Below are 21,733 nucleotides of genomic sequence, written 5' to 3'. Positions count from 1 at the left end.
CCCAAGGAGAACAGTGGTTTCCGAGCCTCCCCACCCAACTCAGCCTAATTACCACCTGTCAGTCCCCTGGGACAGGGGCCTTTTCTTTGACTCACAGGTCCCAGAAACAGGATGGAGCTGCTGGGCCCCCAGGGTGACGCCAGCTTGGTGACCAACCTGTTCTTAGTTCCCAGACATAAGCAAACGCTGACATTCCTCCCCTTTGCCCCACGCCTGGCTGGAGGGCTGTCACTGTGCCCTGGGTGGGATAGATCGCTCTTCTTAGAGAAAGAGGAAAGCCAGGTCCTTTCCTCTGTGTAGCTGAGTGGCCATCTGCAGGTCTGTGCTGAGGATGTATGTGGAGGGCCTGTCCAGGTGTATCATGGGACATTTGGAGGGAGATCACAGGTGCAGGCCATCAGCTAGTAGAAGAGGTGACACCTACTGTGTGCCAGCCTGGACTGGCCTCTTCAGTTGTGTTCTTGCTTCTTCTAAGGGTTTATTTTGTCTCGATGCCCAGCCCTAAACTGGTCAGCAGGGTGGCAGTGGTAGAGTAAACTGGAAGCTCCCAGGGTCCTTTGCTTACAGGCAGGAAGGTCAGGCCCAGGATACACGTTGTGAAATGTCTCTCCCATCTTTACTGTAAACTAGCCAGATGATTCTTTTTTCTTTTCTCTCCCTACCCCACTGGGTCTCCCTATGTGGCCTTGAACTCACAGAGATCCTCCTATCTCTGCCTCTCTAGTGCTGGGATTAAGGACATGCATCAGTATACCTGGCTCTTATTAGTTTTCTAACAAGCTAGCTCTGATCTCAAGGAGTATAGCAATGCACTGATCTAAGTGTATGTGTCCGTCATACCTAAAGATGCCCTGACCACCATAATGAATGGTGCAGAACCCAGATCAGCCAGTTTCAAATTCCAGAGCCTTCTTAGACCATCCAGAGTTTGCCACCGTGGGCTGAGGATGGCCAAAGACCAGTCTTCCTCATGTGGGCCTTCAGTGCTGACCCCAGACCTCTCAGTCAGCACAGCTCTGGGATGCTGTGTACATTCAGTCTAATCTTGGGTAGGAGGATGGGGAGGGGAGGGCGATAGGCCACAAATCCCATGAAGAGGACAGAGGAGCTGGGAAAGGACCAAAATTTTAGCAGGAAGTGGCCAGGGGAAGTGAGGGCCTCCCGTTGCCCCTGTCTGAGCTATGATAACATAGGAGGGTTTCCTGCCTCTGGAGAGTGGCCTGACAAGATGGTAAGGCAGTAGAAGCAGGCCGCTGGGCAGGGCCTCAGTGGCAGCCACAGGCCTTGACCACCATGTTGCGGTGCTTCCGTAGGATGACATTGTTGCTGCTGTCATAGTAGAGCACAGAGGTGGCACTCAGTTTGGTGGGTGCACAGCATGCCTTGGGGACAACATCTGGTTTCATCAGGTGTACCTGTCAGGGAGGGAGGGGATTCAGGCAAAGGTGTAAACCTGGTGTCCTCCTCAAAGAACTACCCAGCAACGCCTCAGCCCTCACTTGCTTCCTTTCCAGAAGGTCTGAGACTCCCACTAGCCAATGTCATTCTCCACCTTTACTAGAGTAGGTCTCTCATTGTAATTTGTCCTTCCCACTGACCTTGGAGCACAGGTCAGGCACCCGGCTTGGAGGCCCTAACACACAAGGCCATGAGCATTCTCAGCTCCTAGTCCACAGTTATATCCAGTTCTGCCCAGACACAGGCAATCCTTAGCCCTGGGTGCCCATGAGTACCTCTTTTGGGCCCTCGACACCCCCACACTATTCTGTGTTCAACTACATTCCTAACAGGTATAGAGCTGTGTGTGTGTGTGTGTGTGTGTGTGTGTGTGTGTGTCTAGGTTTCCCTGGTCCTAGGAGTGGGGTCAACAGAAAGCAGTCTGATGCTTCCTAGGAGATGCTAGCTGTTAAGTGTGCCTGTGTTGGGGGAGGGGCATGCCTGAAATGGCTGGAATCTAGAAGGGGCCATCTCTGTGATGGGACATTTGGAGAGAGGGGTGTTGATACCATAGGACATCTCCTTCTTACAGTTGCCACAGCCCTAGGCTTCATCAAGCGATGCTGTAGAGAACAGCTTTTCATTCACTCAGTAGCCACAAAATTCATAGTTTGCATGGTGCCATCTGTGTAGTTGTTGTTGTTGTTTTGTTTTGTTTTGTTTTGAGACAAGTTCTCACTATGTAGCCCTGGCTGTCCTGGAACTCACTATGTAGACCTGGCTGGGGGCAGGGGTGGATTTCAAGGCAGGGTTTCTCTGTATAGCCCTGGCTGTCTGGGAACTCACTCTGTAGACCTCTACCTCCTGGATGCAGAGATTAATGGTGTGTGCCACCGCTGCCCCGGCTGACTTTTCTATTGCTGATCTGATGCCCCCGAAGCGGAAGTGTAAGCCAGGCTCCCTGCACCACCAGTGAGCAGCTTGACCCTAGAACACATGCTCCTCTCGCTCACTGTTGCTTTGCTTATGTGCTTACCACAGCCTCCTCAGGGGACAGAGGTTGTCCCACCTGCTGCTGGGTCAGGTCACTTATTTTAGCCAAGCCATTGTCAATGGGGGAACAGAGGCCAGAGCAAATTGGGGAGGAGACAGACCAGGAGACTCAGGTGCACTCACTCATCATACCAGAGGCCTCCCTTACTTGGGAACTAATGACTGCATATCTCACTGACACCCTGGGCTGCTCCTCCCAGGGGAGTGGCTCCAGTTGTCCAGCAAACGCCAATGGACATGGTGACAGGATTCCTTAGCATCAGCTCAAAGCAGCTCTCTTTAATTCATGATGCTCACTCTGGGGCATCTCTTGGTATAGCCTCTTGCTAGATAAACAGAAAACTACGGGAAACACAAAACCAGGACCCCAGGACATCAGGAAAAAAATGTTCTAGAAGGTCCTAATACCAGAGTCAGCTAACACAAATGCCTTTCAATACAGGCTGCAGTGTGGCTTCTGTTAGAACCTGCTTCCTAACTGAAAATGGCCCAGAATCTAAGGCTTACCAGTGCTACACCAAGAGAACAGTCAGGAAAGAGGTGGGGTCGGAAACAGCAGCAGGAGTGGAGTTCTGGATAGATCTCAGTTGGCTGTGCGCCTGTTTAGTGTGCAGAAAGCCCCAGATTTGACTCACAGCATCACATAAACTGGGCATAGTATTACACATGAATAATCCCAGCACTCTGGACCAGAGGTCGGGGAGCAGAAGTTCAAAGTCATCCTTAGTTACATACTGAGTCTTAATCCAGCCTGGGATATAAGGGGGGAAGAGATTAGGAATGACCAAGGCTCAGAAGAACAGAGACAAGGGAGGCCTATCTGCCAGGCAGGACGGGTGAGCATATGTGCACACCAGGGAGGTCAGATTCACCGAGTCCATTTTTCACTTGTGCACCGAGGTCACACAGGCCCCTGTGGGATGCCAGTGTGTTGTATGTATGGCTCAGTGTGATCACAGGGGCTGTGGCATGTCAATCTGGGTCCTGTACAGGTCCACAGGCTCCCTGGTGTGCATGTGCCGTGCACATGTGTTCTGCTGTCTGCACATAGATGCCCACGTAGCAACAACTCTTCCTGAGGTTCAGGAATCAAACGCTAGCTGAGTCTAGAAAGTTCCTCTTTGTTGCTGTTCTTACCACTCCTTGCCCCTGTCCCACCTGTCGCAGCAGGCCACTGTGGTACTGACCAGAGACTGCAAGATGGCATGGTTGGTGGCATTCATACAGGAGTCCAGTGGAAAAGCACACTCCCCCTCACAGTAATAGGCAGAGTAGCCCTGGGGGGCGATGACCCAGTCCTGTGGGTGGGAAAAGGGGTACCATCAATGTTTTCTTCCATAGACCATCAGCATAGCACCTATCACGGGATGACCTGAGGCTGTGTACTCTCACCCCCTCAGTGACCCTCACCTCAGCTCTGCCCTTCACTCCTCACCCCCTCTCCTGTCTCCTCCACATCTGCCCTATGCCTTCTGCAGCAGCTGGAGCAGGAAGAGAATAGAGGCTCTGCCCACCCAGCCTTAGTTTCCCTGTTGGAGTGCTGATGGCTTACTGGGCTGAGCACGAAGACTGCCTTCATTTTCATGGCTTTTATACACATTAAAGGCACAGTAGCTCCACCCCCACCCTGGAGACACCAGGGTCTGCAGGTGGCAGGCAGAGGAAAGATAGAAATTACCAGCCAGCCGAGGTCACGGAAGCTGACGTAGAGCTCATGCCTGCGGCAAACCTCTCTGCCTCGGGAACCGTGGCCATCATCTGCAGGGACAAGAAGGCACAGTCTATTCAGGGGTCCTGCCCTACAGAGTGGCCATGAGTACTCCCCGTGGTGATGTGACAGGCACATTTACAACGAAGGACAATACGAAACATAAACCACTGGAGTCACAAGGTCCACTTCTGGATCTCTGCTCATGCTGTGACCCAGCTCAACAGTCCTTTTGTGGCTCTGTCAGCACAGGCCATGGCTGGGTTCAGCAAGATCTCTCACCTTGCTGTCTGGGAGGTCTCCAGACATTCTCAACAGGACCCTAGGGCACACACAGCTTCTGCTTTCCTCTGCAGATTGTTGGCTGTAGCCCACCCTCCCTGCCAGGGATACCCCAAAGGTCAAGGGTCTCCAATCAGATCGATTGGAAGGCTACCACTTTGTAAAGAGGCCTCCAGTGAGGCTCAACCCAACCCTCACCAAAGATCCCTGGGAGTTTGTTGGGGTGTGGAAGGTCGTTTGTCTTCTTTGGCTGCCTTCTCTTCAGTGGCCTCACTGCCCGAGGGGTCCGCACAGGACTTGAGCTGGCCCTGAAGAAAGTGACCATGAAAGGCTGTCTGGAGCGTGGCGCTTGTTGTCCAAGCAGGCCAGCCAGGCCAGGATCCATGCTGTGCCCTGGGAGACAGAGGCAGAAGGAGAGAGAGACTGACTTGTGGGTGGTGGCATGGCACCTATGAACCTGTGTCCTTATCCAAAACCCAATCTAAGCACTCTGGCCAGCAGGTCTGAGGTGGCAGGGACAGGGACCTCTGCAGCCAGAGGCATCCCTGCTGGTGATAACTTAATAGACTTGAGAAACATTTGACAGGAGTCAGGATTTCACCCCTTATTTCCTCAGTCAGTCCTCATATATATAACCCCATATTTCTTTTTTGCGGTGGGGTAGGGGATGGGGGCAGTTTCAAGACAGGGTTTCTCTGTGTATCCCTGGCTGTCCTGGAACATATTTTGTAGACCAGGCTGGCCTTGAACTCACAGAGATCTGACTACCTCCTGAGTACTGGGATTAACACAATGGTGTTTACCACCGTCCAGTCCATATTTTATTCTTTGTGGAATGCAGGTCACAGTCATTCAGAGATGAGCAGAGCCCACTGCTGGTGTGATGCTCAGGTCGGGGCTCCCTTGGTCCAGTGATCTAACAAACACCCTGGTCCTATTAGTCTGTACTTCCTGGGGATTAGAGGGTGTGGATCATGACACACCAGGTCCTGGCAGCCTCTGCAAGGACAAACCTTGGGCTTACTCTCCCGGCATGGCAAGCTTGTTCATCCAAGGATATGACATTTGCTGCCTCTCTGATTCCTACAACCAAGGTCCCAGGAAGAACACAGACAGAAGTCAGAGCAGTCACAAAGTCGAGGGTTCAGTTCACATTCTGCACATTCTAGTGCCAAGTCTGTGCTCACTAGGCCAGCCAAGGGCTTCAAAAATGGTGAGGGCTTCAAAAATGGCGAGGGCTTCAGGGAGACAGACCAGAGAAAGATCCTGTCCACAGGAAGAACGGAACCTATCCAGGGGGATTTCATCCCAGATCCACTAAGGACAGAAGATGCCTTCACAGCACAGTAAGCCCAGGAGAGCAGGCTCCACCACTAGCTCTGTCTTTGGTGGTGGGCCCTGCAGTGTCACGAGTCCTTTCTAAATGCAGAAGCACTCAATTACACTGGCATGGTAGCCCACTCTGCAGAGGAAGCAAGAGGAACACAAGGCCATTCTACTCTGTGTGCTGAATTTGAGCTCAGCCTGGTCTATATAAGAGCGTGTTTCAAACAAACAAACAAACAAACAAACAAACAAACGCATGGCACGGTAAAACATGCCTTTGATTCCAGGACTCAGGAGGCAGAAACAGATGGATCTCTGAGAATTCAAGGCCAGCCTGGGATACATAGGCGAGTTCCAGACCAGCTATGGGTGTCCCATAAAAAAAAAAAAATCAACCTAGCAAATAATTAAAACTTAAAAATACAAACCAAATCAATCAAAACAAAACCAGGCAAGCAGGATAACAAGTACAGAAGAATAAAACAAAACAAACAAACAAACAAACAAACAAACAAACACAAAAGCGTTCCATACAAGAAGGAAGATTAGTAATGAAGTCTTTCCAAACTCCAGAACTCTCATCTCCCATCCTGGACTACTTCTGTCCTGTTGGTTTAGGTTACAGAAGTCCTTAGCACTGCAAACCTCTGCATTGTTAGAATGGGTCTCCTGAATGCCCACACGCATGCAGCAGCTCGCTTTGGGTGGGGTTTCACGTCCCATCTGCAGTCAAGTTCCCTTCTGGTGTCATAATAGGACTCAGAACCATTTCCCTTTTGCCTGTGTGAAATTCCACACACCAAAGCCCAGCTATGTTCACACTACATATCAATAACACAGCGCCGTTGTTCTGCTGACTTGTTACAAGCACCAGTGCACACATACACACATGTGTGTACACACATAAACTCTCAGACACTGAGGTGGCTCAGAGGAAGAGTTCTTGTTCAACGCCCTGGGTTCCACCAACAGTACTGGATGAAGTGTGTTCCCACCAGCACTGGATGAAGTGTGTTCCCACCAGTACTAGATGAAGTGTGTTCTCACCAGTACTGAAGTGTGTTCCCACCAGCACTGGATCAAGTGTGTTCCCACCAGCACTGGATCAAGTGTACAAGAACTCAAAGGGTTGAGCCCACAGCTCAGAAGCAGAGCACCTGCCTGGTAAGCACGAAGCCTTAGGTCCAGTCCCCAACACAAAACTACAATGACACAAACCACACTCACATGTGTGTGCACACTCGTCTGTTTGCAGGACTTGCGCTTTACCAGGCTCTTACTTAGACACAGAGGTCAAGGCCACCATCTGCCTGTTGAGGACAGTCCACTCAAAGGTGAGCCCTTCACGCAGCTGGGCTCCACACCAAGAGTTCACCGGCCACTTGAAAGAAAGACTCCTCAATTCAACCTTTGACCTATGACTTCACCTGCCACCAACGAATGTGGTGGCTGTGAGACGACCCCAGGAATGCGACTGAGAACTGTGGGCTGAGGGGTGGGGAGCTGCAGGTGTCCCCTGGGAAGAGACAGCTGTGAGCAGGAAGGGCGTTCAAAGCCACAGTATCAGACCCTACACATGACACAAGGGGCAGGCTTGGACCCAGTGCAGGCCTTGTGCCCTGCTACTTACTGTGAAGTCCCAGACCCCTGGCTGCTAGGGGACACAGAGGCCATCAGTGCTCCCGGCTCAGCCACGTTTGTTTTTCTGCTGTGTAACTGACCTTCCAGACTCTCTGGGCACAGAGAGCAGCTTCAGAGCGCCCCTGGCTGAACTCCTCAAAGCCAGAGTGGGGAGTTGCTGTGCAGGGCCTGGGGACATTTGGAGGCTCTCAAGGTAAGGTGAGCTGCACTGAGAGCCCATGGGTGCAACTAAGCCAACGTTCCCATTTTACAGGGTCACAAGTTAAGACCCATTGAACATCAACTATCCAGTGCCTGGAGCAAGCAGCTGCAGACAGCGACTCCTACCCTGCCCAGCACAAGGCAGAGGCCTGAGTTGGGGTGGGACAGAAGCTTACAGGGATGGAAGCTGCTCTTTCTGGAGTTCTGTTGCTGAGAGGCCGGAGTGCACCCACCCTATCAGCTTTGCTCCTTGTCCACATCATTAGATGGGATTCTAACTAGTAGTGGGGACCAGGCTCCCCAGCTTTGGAGAGAAATGCATGAGGGGGTGGGGAATGCTTTCTCAGGGTGTGAGCACGTGTGCATGCACGCGCGCGCGTGTGCACACACACACACACACACACACACACACACACTTCTAGCTTTAGTTTCCAGCTCACAGATTGAAAATGACAGATCCCAGAACTGCACATTGGGGTCAGGAAGTCAGGCCAGCGGGACTTCTAGAACAGAGTGTCAGTGTGGTACAGGCAACAGTGCAGACTGCACTTTACTAGGTAAGACTCCATCCACGCCACTGAGTAGATTTTAGACTCCACCTGTGCTCAGGCCCAGCTTCCTCCTACACACACTAGGACTGTTAGTGCATAGTGACTCTTCCAGGTTGAATACCAGCACCAAGCATCTTCCCGAAGTCTGATCCCACCGAAAACACCTGCCTTCCTTCTAGGGACACACAAGCAGCTCAAGGTTGGGTGCAGGCAGGATTCAGGGAACCAAAATTAAGAACAGAAACAAGGGCTCAAGGAGACAATCCAGAGGGACAAAATGGAGTCTTCCTCCTCCTGGTCAGGGATCCGCAGTTCTGCATTTCCAGGCAGCAGTAAAGTGGCACCACCTGCACTCTGGGTAGGATGTCTTCCTGCCCCACGGTTTTCTCCATGTTTCATGACTCAGTTATGACGGGCAGCACTGGAGACCTCCTGGGGAACCGTCTGGAGCCTTGTATGTGAGTGTCACAGAAAGTGGGAGAGGGGGACCAGTGTTCTCAATGGTTTGATCAGAAGCTGTAGTTAGGGACAGGACACACAGGCTCAGGTTAGGGTTTTTAATTAAAATCGCATGGCTCTTGATAGACACCACCTAGCAGCAGGAAGATGGAGGAGCCAGTGTGGCACAGGGCTCAGGTGCTGCTAAGGATGTCCAGTTGGCACTAACTTGCAAATCAGCCCTGGAGGGCTCCTCAAGCGTCAGTTTTAATCTGCTGCATGGGCTTGAGGTTGGGGGACACGTTAAATGAACAGGCTGTGGTGGCCTTGATGTCATCTAGAGATGAGCCCTCCCACAGCTCCACCAGGGTCAGCCCCTTGCTCTGGTCCACTTCAAACACTGCCTTCTCGGTAATGATGAGGTCCACGCAGTGCTTGCCGGTCAGCGGCATGGTGCATTTCTCCAAGATTTTGGGCTGCTTTGTCTTGGTGCAGTGTTCCATGGTGACCACCACTTTGGTCTTGTCACCAGACACTAAGTCCATGGCTCCACCCATGCCCTTGACCTTCTTGCCTGGCACCATCCAGTTGGCCAGGTCGCCGTATCTGGAAACTTGCATGGCACCGAGCATGGTCAGTTGGAGGTGTCCGCCGCGGATCATGGCAAAAGAGTCATCGCTGGCGAAGAAACAGCCCCCGGGAATCACCGTCACCGTCTGCTTGCCTGCGTTGATGATGTCGGCATCTACCTCATTTTTCAAAGGGAACGGGCCCAAGCCCAGGATCCCGTTTTCACTGTGCAGGTAGACCGTCATCTTGGGGCTGATGTAGTTGCTTGCCAAGAGAGGGATCCCGATGCCCAGATTGGCATACATGCCGTCCCGAAACTCGAGAGCCGCGCGCTTGATGATGCGATTCCTAGCAGGGTCATGGTCTTTGCTCCCGGGCGCGGGCTTGCCGTCACGTGTGGTCAGGCGCTCGATGCGCTTCTCGAACTTTGGCCCCTTGATCACGCGGTTTACGTAGATGTTGGGCATGTGGATGTCCTCCGGGGCGAAAGAACCCACGTCCACGATCTCCTCCACCTCCACCACCGAGATGTCCGCGGCCTTGCACATGGGCACGTTGAAGTTGCGCGCGCTGCCCCTGAAGATCACGTTGCCCGAGCGGTCGGCCTTCCAGCCCTTGATCAGGGCGAAGTCAGCGCGGATAGCGTGCTCCAGCAGGTAGTGGCGGCCCTTGAACTCGCGTACTTCCCGCGGCACACTTAGGGTAACCAGGTGGCCTTCGGGCGAGTACCGGATCGGGGCGCCCCCTTCCTGCACCAGCGTGCCGTAGCCCGTGGGCGTGTAGAAGGCGGGCACGCCCGCACCACCCGCGCGGATGCGCTCGGCCAGGGTTCCCTGCGGCGTCATCTCCAGTTCCAGCTCGCCCGCCAGGTATTGCTTCTCGCAGAGCGCGTTCTCCCCCAGGTAGGAGCACACCACGCGCCTGACCTGCTTGGAGGCCAGCAAGATGCCCAGGCCGAAGTCGTCCACGCCCACGTTACTGCTGACGATCTTCAGGTCCTTCACGCCTTTGGTCTTCAGCGCACCGATCAGGTTCTCCGGGATGCCGCAGAGCCCGAAGCCCCCGAGCATGACGGTTGACCCATCCTTGACGCCCTCCACCGCCTTCACCGGGTCGGTGTAGAATTGGACACTCCCGCTGCGGCCGGTAAAATAGCGGCCGATAAGGCGGTGGGGCAGCGCGGGCCGTGGGCGATGGGCAGAGACCCCGCGTGGGAGGGCCCAGGCCAGAAGCCTCAGCGCCGCCATCGTCCACGGGCCACGGGGCTCCCAGCTCCCGGGCAGAGAGGGAAAGGCCAGATGCACCTCGTGAGAGCGGCGCACACTACCTCTGCGCTGCGTCACAGAGCAGGGAGGAGGACATTGCCAGGGATGGCCATGGGTCTCACTCAGCAGAGGACATCCTTGGCCATCCCTGCTGCCTGGCCTGTCTCTCCAAACCCCTGTTTAATGCTGCTGACAACTGGCAGTGAGGGCGGGGCTCCACTGTACCCTAGAGAGCACGCCTGCCCGGAGGGGGGGGGGCAGAAGTGGGGGTGGGGCAGAGCCAGGTTAGGATCCCCTTCCTTGAGGGAGGGGCTGAAGTTAGCTGGTCTGTTAAAGCCACAGTCCCATCTGTCACACCCTGCTGTTAAACTCCTCCAAACTCTTCAAGCACCTTGCCCCTTTTTTCTAACTCAGAGTGACCCCTGCCTGCCACCTGTCTGTCCTCTCCTTCCAAGTTATCCTCCAGCTTTTTGCTGGACTCGAGAGAGACCAGGTTCCTGCCCTGTTTGTCGTTTTGGTCCTTCCTGCCCCACATAAAAGGAATGTTCCAGATCCCCTGTGAGTGAAGTATATACCTCTGTGTCCGAGGAAGCAGGCTTTGATGCTGAGTTACAACTCTGCAGAGCTGCGATAGCTCAGGCTCTGAGCTCAGAAAACCTGGGGTGCAGATCCCCCACCCCTCCTTCCTAGTACAGAACCTGTCAGAGTGGAGGCCTGCTGCCCAGAGAGAAGGACCTTTTCCCCCGGAGAGGATCCCTGCTCTCAGGAGGTCAGTTGCTATGTGTGAGGGACCAGAAGCATTCCTGGCCGGGCCTCCCCATGTCCAGGACCTCACCAGTCTGCCCAAGTCCTCAACAAAGGCTAAACATCTTCCTCCCGACACCCCCCACGGTGAGAGGGCTCTGTGTACTAGCCTGGTGGCTTCTGCTGGAACCACCTCCCAAGACCCCCAGGACAGCTCCCTGCTAAGTCCTGGTGCCTCACCATCCTCGGTTTCCACATAGAGGCGGAGTCCCAGGTCCTTGTTCTGGGTCAGCAGCCATCGGTCACTGGCTGCTGTGATGTCCAGCACCAGCCAGCCCTCGTCCGCAGATCGGAGCGTCTGAAGATCCAAAAAGAACAAGTCAGACTCCCTGTGGACATGAAAGAACAATTAACCAAGGGCTGAGGGAGGTTGTCACAGCTGCTTGTACCTTGTGTCTGCCTGGGGACCACTCTCAGAACCTCTTTCCTGCGGGCTGGCCTCATTTTGGTACAACATTTCCCTGATAGTCAACTCTTGACATTTTAGAGTCCACGTGCTGATGGGGACACTGGCTCAGTGGCTCAGTGCTGTGGCCTAGTGAGAGCCCCACAGCCAGAGTGACAGGGCAGGAGTGCCAGGCCAAGCCCCTTTCTCATGTCTGGGACTCCACTCCCAGGAGGCTTCCCTTTCCTTTCTTGAAAATGCATCCTCTGGACAGGACCCCTGCCAGAGACTAGACCATGAGGCTCTGAGGTGGGGAGGACACCTGGGCAGAGGGACAGTACCTGTTGGCGTGCTCCTGGACCACTTCGAACATGCTGATGTGGAGGGTTGTGTTGAGTGGGTGGATGCTGGGCTGTTTGTATATCCGGAACTCAGCAGCTGTGACAGCCTCCCCAGCAGGGATCTGGGTTAGGTCAAAGTGGAATTCCTTCCAGTGTGGCTCCTGGTAGCCCAGAGAACGGTCACGCTCCACTGGAAGACAAAGTGGGAGTGGGGTCATCACCAGGAGCCAGGATGGCTTGTGCTCAGAGTAGGACCCCAAGCAGCCTGGGTGGGGCCGGTGCCTGCTCTACACACAGGCTTGTGGTCTGCCCTGGATGCCCACCGGGTCCCAGAAGGTGGGGTAGTGGGGAACTGAGGAGGTGCTCACTCAGCACACCCCTGGACCCACAGACGAGTCGCAGTGCCTGGCCTCAGAGCTCCCAGGCTGGCAGCAAGATGGACATTGGTCCAAGGTAGGGAAAGCCCTGTGGACAGGACATAATTGGCTGGATTTCATGGACAGAGGACGCCCAGAGCCCTTGTCTGACAGCGGAGCTGGGCTGCTAGGGCTGTGTTGAGTTTCCCTCAGTGTTCTGGGAGAGGCTGTGCAGAGTGCAGGCCACATCACGGGGTCAGTAGCAGAAGGCCTTAGGGAAGGGACGGACACAGTGCCAGCAACCAGAGGACAAAGAGAAGGAGACAGGTGGAAAGCAAGAGGAAAAGGTGACTTCTGAATTGATGGATGAGATGGTGTCTTGGCAGTGGCCAGGCATACTCTAGGCAAAGGGGAGTTGTCTGTAGACCCAGACTGTGAGGTGTAGCAGTGGCTTTGGCTGGGATCCAGGGCTGGAAGGAGGCTGTGCCAGTGGGTGCCATGTAGTCTAAGGGACCCACTGTAGAACCTGCTGAGGTAAGGATGACAGTTAGGGTGACAGCTGACAAGAAGCTTGGGCCGGAAGCTGACCTTGCCTTCCTACAGCAAAGTCCAAGGTTTTAGAATAAAACCTGTGCCCAGTTGCTCGGATGAGCCTGGGCGGTATATTTTGGGTCACTTCACTTCAGCCTCCTGTCACTTTCAAATGCCAAAAATCTGTGTTTCCGGAAAGAAGGGGTGGAGAGCCGCCTAGCACCTTCCCCAAAAACCAACAGAGATTTTAATTACATATTTTAGTCTTAAAAAAAAAAATCCTCTCTGTGGCTATGGGCTCAATGACCGCAAGCCAGGTTTTAAAAAGCACCAGGCTGAGTAGATGTCAGGAGCATTTCCTGTCCTCTCCCTAGAGTCCTGGCCCAGTGATGGATGGAATACAGATGTGCTGGGCAGAGTTAAGGGGCAGCCACATCTGGGCAGAAGCAGGTGAAAAGAGAGGAAGGAATGGACAGGGTGTCCCACAGCAGCAAGATGCCAGGCACAGAGCACATGCCCACCCAAAAGTCAAGATATAACTCTTGGCAAGTGGTTTGTCCTTCCCTTGTAGGCAGACAGCATTGGGGGGGGGCAGAGGTGAGTTCTGACCCTTGATTTAGTGTTTTTTCCTGCCATGAATTATCTATCCTCATGTGTCCTTTCTATCTATGTACTTACATGCTCACAATGTTGGTGATAATTTCAGTGGGTTCAGGAGCTGTACAGGTACCTCTGCTACACAAGTGTGTAACAGGCCCTGATGTCCAGGATAAAGTTGGCCCAGGCTGCTGCCTGTATCAGGGTATGGGCAGATATGGTCCCTCGGGCATATCTCTCTCCCCACCTCTTTCAGGACACAGTGGGCAAGTGTATCTTGGGAGTTTTATCTGGGGACTGACTTTGAGCTGTGTGTTCACCCTTCCTTAATGATATGTATGACCTACATAGGGTGTCTTGAAATACTCTTGGATTGAACTAGCCATCACTTCCAGACTTCTGTGCTATGGGTCTGTGAAGGCAAGAGCCAGCACAGGAAACTGCCTGGGTTGTTCCAGACAAGCAGTAGACTGGGAAGATTTTAGGAAAATGGATGTGACTTTGATCTGACTTGGGTCAAAGGTCCTAGGATGTCACACAGAAACAGCCTGCTGCTGAAAAGTGGCTAAAGGGATCACCCTGCTTCTTTACAGAACAGTGAATCTGCTCTGTACCCACTGAGGTTTGGAAAACTGGGGGGCACTGCAGAACAGTTTCTGGGGCCTGGTCTTCCCTGTGAGATTTTTTTTCTTTTTTTCTTTTCGAGACAGGGTTTCTCTGTGTAGCCCTGGCTGTCCTGGAACTCACTCTGTAGACCAGGCTAGCCTCGAACTCTCAAACTCAGAAATCGGCCTGCCTCTGCCTCCCAAGTACTGGGATCAAAGGCGTGCGCCACCACCGCCTGGCTTGTTTTTGTTTTTTTTAACATGGGTTCTGGAATGCAAACTCGCCTGCTTCTCCCTGCTGTGAAACTCTTTCAGTGTTGGCTTCTGAGTACTCTTTAAAAAAAAAAAAAGATTTGCTTTTATTTTTCATGCATAAGTGTGTTTGCCTGCATGTATATCTGTCCACCATGTGCACACAGTGCCCACAGAGGCCAGAAGAAGACACTGGATTCTCTAGGACTGGAATTAGAGACAGCTGTTACCCGCCATCTGGGTGCTGGGAACTGAACATAGGTCCTCACAAAACCCCCAAGTGCTCTGGATGCTCAGATTTCTCTCCAGCTCCCTGTTTTGTTCTTGAGCTCCTTCCCTAATATAGCTAGAGAGATGGCTCAGTGGTTAAAAGCACTGACTGCTCTTCCAGAGGTCTTGAGCTCCATTCCCAGCAACCACATGGTGGCTCACAACCATCTGTAATAGGATCTGATGCTTTCTTCTGGTGTGTCTGAAGACAGCTACAGTGTACTCACATACATAAAATAAATAAAATCTTTAAAAAAAAAATGCCAGGTAGTGGTGGCACACACCTTTAATCCCAGCACTTGGGAGGCAGAGGCAGGTGAATTTCTGAGTTCAAGACCAGCCTGGTCTACAGAGTGAGTTCCAGGACAGCCAGGACTACACAGAGAAACCCTGTCTCGAAAAACCTAAAAAACAAACAAACAAACAAAACAAAAAAACAAGCCAGGCATAGTGAGAAAGTTTTCTCACCTCAGCTCTGCTGGTGTGGGTGTGTGGTGTGTATGTGAGTGTGTGTGTGGCGGGGGAGGGTGGAGACAGGTGGGTCTCCCAGGCTCACCTAGCTTCATCAGAGAGTTCCCAGCTAGGGAGAGGCTCTGTCTCAAAAAACAAAGTGGAGAGCTCCCAAGGAACAATACCTAAGGTTGTCTCCTGATCTCTAAACATACGTACATACACACACACAGACACACACACACACCCCACATACACACATACAAACTATACCACACACACACCCCACACATACTACACCACACATACACATACCTACTATACTACACCACACACACACAAACTACACCACACACACACCCCACATACACACATACAAACTACACCACACACACACACACACACACACACACCACACATACTACACCACACATACATACACCTACTATACTATACCACATACACACACACACCACTACACATACACGTAACATACCACACAAACACATCACACATCACACACCACACTATCCCCTCCCACATTATACTACAAACTACATCACATACAGCATACACACCCCACACACACTATACTACACCACACAAGCACACTTTACCACACACACCACATACACATACCATACACACATACACACCACACATACCACACACACCACACTACATCACACACACAAACACATACATACAGACACACACCACACTACATCAAATAACCACACCACCACCCACACACATAAATACACACAGAGATACACACCACACTACATCAAATAAACACACACACACACACACATACACACAAAGATACACACCACACTACATCAAACACACCACACACATACACCACAGTACACATTCCCACACACATACCACACACAGATACACAAAACACCACATACCACATATGTCAACACACAGAGCACATAGCAGCATCAGACATTGCTTGCCTTTCATAGCATTTATGCTTGGCACTGCTGACATTAGGGCTGGGCATTCGTTGTTGTAAACACCACTTTCTGTAGCTCTAGGCTTTTGAGCAGTATTCATGGCCTCCTGTCAGATGCGTACATGGACCTTTCCCCTAGCTACAACAACTGACAATGGCTAGATATTGCCTGAGAACCTCATGGAGGTGAAATTGCTCCTGCTGAGAACCACTGTCTACAGATGAGCCTAGCAACCCATGTGCTATATTAAAACCTGGTGAACCAAGACTATAGAAAAAGAACCAGGCCAATGAGATGGGTTGGCTTTTTTCACAAACCTAATGATCACAGTTTGATCCCAGAACCCAGAGTGGAAGGAGAGAACCATCTACCAAAAGTTGTTCTTTGATCTCCATATGTGCACTGTGGCAAGTGTTCACCTGTACTCATGTACACATAAAAATATTTTTTAAGAGCTGGAAAGATGGCTCAGCAGTTAAGAGCACTGGCAGCTCTTCCAGAGGTCCTTAGTTCAATTCCCAGCAACCACATGGTAGCTCACAACCATCTATAAGGGGATCTGATGCCCTTTTCTTGCATGTGGGTGTATATGAAACAGATCACTCATATTAAAAATAAAATATTTTTAATTAAAAAATAAAATTTTAATTTGAAAAATGAAAATTATTTATTTATTTATTTATTTATTTATTTATTTATTTTAGTTACGTGTATGAGTCTGTGTTGAGGGTATGTGCACGAGTGCAGGTTCCCATGGATGCTACAAGAGGGCATACGATCCTCTGGAGCTGGGCGGTTGTGAGCCATACAACCCTAAGTACTGGGAATAGAACTCAGGTCTTCAAAAGACAAGCACAAACTCTTAACTGCTGAGCCACCTCTCCAGCCCCAGTAATAAAAACTTTAAATGAAAACAACAACAACAACAAAACAGCATTCAGAGATGTGAAGGAGGAGCGGCCCTAACAGAGAAATCCTGAAAAACCCAGGGCCTGTGTTATGTGTGTGGACCCTAAAGAAGCTGGCATGGCTGGATTCCAGTGGTACAAGAAGACCACAGAGCAGCCAGAAAAGCCAGGATGTTCACAGGACACTCTGTTCCTTACCTCAAATAACTCAGCACAGTGATCCCAGATACCCTGTGCCTTAGGAAGAATTCTATTCAGTTCAATTGTTGCTGACTCTGGGAGAGTCTGTGGCCCTCAGAGGCACACCTGCTGCCATTTGGGGAGTGATGTGTGTCTAGAGTTTCCAGCAATGGGATCTGGGGAGAGGTCCCATGTGAAATCAGTTATACCACAAACATGAAGACTGGGGTGCAGATCCCCACAATCACCACGACAGCCAGGCAGGCTCTATGGCTTCTTGCAATCCCAGCATTCATGAGGCAGAGATGCTCAGAGCAAGGTGGCTATCTAGACAAGCTGAAATTGGCGAGCTCTGGGTCCAGGGAGAGTCCCTGTTAATACATAAGGTAGAGAGTGATTGAAGAAGGTACTGATGTCAACTTCAGGTCTACACCTCTCTCTCTCTCTCTCTCTCTCTCTCTCTCTCTCTCTCTCTCTCTCTCTCTCTCACACACACACACACACACACACACACACACACACACACACACACGCACTGGGGTTTCCAGCAAGGACTCTGCACAGGCAGCTCCACAAAGCTGAAATGGGGGCAGGGGCAGACATTCTGCGCTCAGCAAAGCTGTAAACCGGAAGCCCAAGTTTACCATCCGAACTGCCTGAGGCTTTGAGAAAACAATCCTAGAACCCTTGGCCTCCTCCTCCAGCCCCTGATAAAACCAGCTCCAGATGCCATGATTTTGGAAAAGGCCTGCTGTGGGCAGGAGGTGGCTTCCCTGGTCACACCAATGTCTACATCTGGGGCACTGTGCCCAGCCAGCCAGACTAGACCTCCACATGCCAAACCCTGTATTGGTCAGCAAGACACTCACAAAATGTTGGCCTTTTATTTTTTTCTCCTAGACAAAGTTAGATTCACCCAGACAACCTAAATCTGTCCTGCTTCTGACCAGAAGAAATACTTCAAAAGCTGTCCTCCTCCTCTTGTGAGTGGCTGGCAGGAGAGTGAGGTCTTCCTTCAAACCATCACAGCACCTCAGGGCCCATGTCTCAGGCCCTCTCTAAACTGTCTGTCAGGATACCGTAACCTCCTGTGCCTTTTGCCTGAGACCCTTCCCACAAGCCTGCCTCCTCTCAGGCTTGTGTTCTCCTGCCTGACACATTTTCTTTTGCTCAGTCCGGCTGAAGAGCCTCCTCCTTACACGCCAGGCTCTGGGTCTGTCCCCCTCCCTTGTGTCAGCGGGTTCCGTCCCTGACTGAGGTGCCCTCTAGATGGTAGCTCTTTCGGGCAGTACTGAACATGTCCGGTGGATGGATGGCCTGCAGCAGCCTGTTGATTAAGCTGCTGTGTTCCGTGGACAGAGGGTGAGCTTCTGCTCTTCCCGGGACACTGGCTCAGTGTCCATCACTCACAGCTCCCAGGACTGGGGCGCTGCTGCTGATCTGTGCGACCACATCACAGTGAGTCCCCACTAGATACTGTGATGTCTGTGCTTGCTGTGAGATTTGCTTCCTTTCCTGATGGGGCCCTTGAGGGTGCGGACAGGCTCCTCGGGCCCTGAGGAAGAAGGGCTGGGCTTAACTGCCTTGTGCTTCTGGTACTAAAGGCTAAAGGGCCCACCCTGGGCTTCTGGACTCCTGCAGGACCTCAGAGGAGGGTGGGGCCCTGGGATTGGTGACCTGTGCATTCTGCACCTGAAGGAATTTCTCCCACCAGGAGCCTCCAGGCTGTGGTGTGGCCCAGCCTCACTCACTGAGGTATTTTCAGCTGAGTCTCCCTCCACATTGATTTCCTTCACAGGCCGTTTCCATAAACGGCTCTGCACACACATAATTACCGGTCCAGTCCTCAGCTGGCTCCAGACCCCAAATTAAAAGGGAACACCCGCACAGGCGACCACATCAAGCCTGCCGAGGTAAAAAATAATTCCCTGGAGATGTGAGCAAGGAATGATTCCTCCAGAAGAAACTTAAGGACATGGTCCATGGTGACACATCCTGCTTACCTTACCATGACTCACTCTTGCAGAGACCCCATCAGTCCACAGGGTGTAGGCAACGTTTAAGTTGGAACTGGGAAAGTCTTCAGGGTTGGGGTTCAGAGGCAGGGAACAAGGGGTTATCTGCTGAGGTCCCATCTGAGCTCTGGGTAGTGTGATACCAACTTTCAGACTCACAGCCATGGGCATGAGTGGACCTGGAGTTCAATAGTGGCATATTGGGGTGGACGTGACCTCAACATGTCCTGTCCACAAGGAAGCCACCTTCCTCCTGCTGGGTCTGATGGAACTCGGGCTGTCAGGAGGCACTTGGAGATGTGCTCACTGCTGGCACCACAGGGATGGGGATGGCCAGCATTCATTCCACCTGATGCAGCTCTCCGTGCTCCCTGACTCCTTCCCCTCTGCCAGACTGCCCTGAGCCCCTGCACACAGCCATTGTGGCATATGAGGTGAGGGGCATGAAGAGTCCATTTGGGACATTTCTAGGTTGCTTCCCAAGGACAAGGAGAAAGAGGGGCTATCTGTAACCCTAAATCAGACAGAGAAACCAAGCACCTTAAAAGGTGTACCATGGGCTGGAGAGATGGCTCAGTGGTTAAGAGCACTGACTGCACTTCCAGAGGTCCTGAGTTCAAATCCCAGCAACCACATGGTGGCTCACAACCATCCACAATGAAATCTGATGCCCTCTTCTGGTGTGTCTGACGACAGACAGCTACAGTGTGTTCATATATAATAAATAAATAAATCTTAAAAAAAAAAAAAAAAAAAAAAAAAAAAGTTGTACCATGCAGGCTGAGAGGTCATCATGAAGAAGCTTGCCTGTCAGGGATGGAAGAGCTAGGCTGAGTCAGGTGTCTAGAAATCTTGCCCATCTGTTTTAAAAGAGGGGTGGGGTTTATCTAGTCTCTAAGAATGGATGTGGGCATGGGTAAAGCTCAGTGGCAGGGGCACATGCTTAGGAAGGGAAAGACCCCCAAGTCTGATGTCCAGGGCATGCTTGTGTGTACATGTGCACACACACACACATACACACACACACACACACACTAGCAGTTGATGAGAATGATGCTTCTTTGGTACTGGTGATTGAACTTGGCCTAGCATACACTAGGCCAGGGCTCCACCCCTGAGCTCCATCCCCCATCCCTTTTTAAAAGAGATTTATATTTAATACCTTTAATTGTCCATATGCATGTCTGTCTGTGTGTGGATATGCACACTTGAGTGTCGGCGCCCATAGAGGCCAGAGGTATCAGATTCACCTAGCGTAACAGAGAGTCGTGAGCCATTTGACATTGGTGCTGAGAACTGAACAGAGTCTTAGAGAACAGCAAGCTTTCTGTGCACTAAGCCTTCTTCCTTCCTTCCTTCCTTCCTTCCTTCCTTCCTTCCTTCCTCCCTCTCTTTCTCTCTTTTTCACTTTCTCTCTCTCTCTCTTTCTCTCTTTCTCTCTCTCTTTCTTTCTTTCTTTCTTTCTTTCTTTCTTCCTTCCTTTTTCTTTCCTTTCCTTTCCTTTTTTTTTTTGGACAGAATCTCACCAAGTTCCCCAGCCTGGCTTTGAACTCCAGCTGCTCCTCTCAGCCTCCTGAGTCCCTGGGACTGCAGACAAAGAGCGGCTTCACTCAAAGCACTCCCAGGCTGAACAGAACCAAAGCTCCATTAATAAGAATAAATGAACAAGGATCATTTGTGGGCCAGTCATACAACTCAGAAGTTAAGAACCACAGAGACAAGAATGTGGGACTCTCAGAGAACTGCATGGGGTGGGGGTTTAACAGGTAGCACATCGGGGTGGCCACATGCTGCAGGATCCCATTTCTATGAAGTTTAGAAACAGGCTGGAGGAGCCTTTGGTGACAGGAATCACAAAGCAGTTGCCCAGGGGAACTGGCTGGGAAGCATGATTCCCAGGAGAGTTCATTATCTCATTGTGGATGGTCTGAATTTTATGAAATAAGCACATGCCAGGCAGTGGTGGCGCACGTCTTTAATCCCAGCACTTGGGAGGCAGAAGCAGGCGGATTTCTGAGTTTGAGGCCAGCCTGATCTACAGAGTGAGTTCCAGGACAGCCAGGACTATACAGAGAAACCCTGTTTCGAAAAACAAACAAACAAAAAAAAACCCCAAAACCAAAAACCAAAACAAAAAAACCCAATGAAATAAGCACGTGAAACTTAAGTGGATGGCAGCTGGTTGAAGGGTATAAGCATCGGACTCAGATGAATTGCTGTGTGGCCTTGGGACTATCACAACCCTCTCTGAGCCTCACTCTCCTGTGGCAGTACTTGTGAATGCAAATGCAGGAACAGATGTGGAGGTCTGGGTATGTGGCCAGCACAGGTGTCATCTCACTCAGCCCTGGCAGCCCCTTAAGACGAGAACTTCCATCCCACAGAAGGGGAAACTGAGGCTCAGAGAGAGGGAGTGCTTAGGAAAGGCCAGATTATAGAGTAGGCACAGCGTCAGGATGGAAATTATTTCTGTGTGAGTCCCAGATCAGAAGTCCCTTGACCTAGCCCTCCTCAGGTCCTCTTGTCTCCAAACTGTGTGTGTGTGTGCTCTGTGTGTGTGTGTGTGTGCTGTGTGTGTGTGTGAGTGTGTGTTGTGTGT

At 51.6% G+C, this 21,733-nt stretch overlaps 2 protein-coding genes across 2 annotated transcripts in view; both read right to left on the bottom strand.

Annotated features, from left to right (window-relative positions):
* Positions 1-458: 458 nt before the first annotated feature.
* LOC114641016 (bone morphogenetic protein 8A) overlaps positions 459-21,733 on the bottom strand; it is a 25,821-nt gene continuing 4,546 nt past the window's right edge. Inside the window, exons 2-7 of the mRNA XM_028790123.1 lie at positions 12,003-12,192; positions 11,457-11,605; positions 4,679-4,873; positions 4,169-4,248; positions 3,678-3,788; positions 459-1,415 (exon numbers count right to left, since the gene is read on the bottom strand). Of these exons, the coding sequence (XP_028645956.1) occupies positions 1,266-1,415; positions 3,678-3,788; positions 4,169-4,248; positions 4,679-4,873; positions 11,457-11,605; positions 12,003-12,192 (875 nt within the window). The 3' untranslated portion in view covers positions 459-1,265. The remainder of the gene's footprint in view (positions 1,416-3,677; positions 3,789-4,168; positions 4,249-4,678; positions 4,874-11,456; positions 11,606-12,002; positions 12,193-21,733) is intronic.
* Positions 8,744-10,542, bottom strand: LOC114641015 (succinyl-CoA:3-ketoacid coenzyme A transferase 2A, mitochondrial). The gene has a single exon (XM_028790122.1). It carries the CDS (start codon positions 10,452-10,454, stop codon positions 8,892-8,894), a length of 1,563 nt encoding a protein of 520 aa, XP_028645955.1. The 5' UTR covers positions 10,455-10,542; the 3' UTR covers positions 8,744-8,891.

Source organism: Grammomys surdaster, unplaced genomic scaffold (genome assembly GCF_004785775.1).
Source record: "Grammomys surdaster isolate TR1022 unplaced genomic scaffold, NIH_TR_1.0 125863, whole genome shotgun sequence".
NCBI lineage: Eukaryota > Metazoa > Chordata > Mammalia > Rodentia > Muridae > Grammomys > Grammomys surdaster.
Note: the sequence above shows the minus strand (reverse complement) of the source record. Positions and strands in the feature narration are given on the sequence as shown.

Bases quoted from the DNA above. Each gene is read 5' to 3' on its own strand.
- LOC114641015 (XM_028790122.1), bottom strand. From the start codon at position 10,454: ATGGCGGCGCTGAGGCTTCTGGCCTGGGCCCTCCCACGCGGGGTCTCT.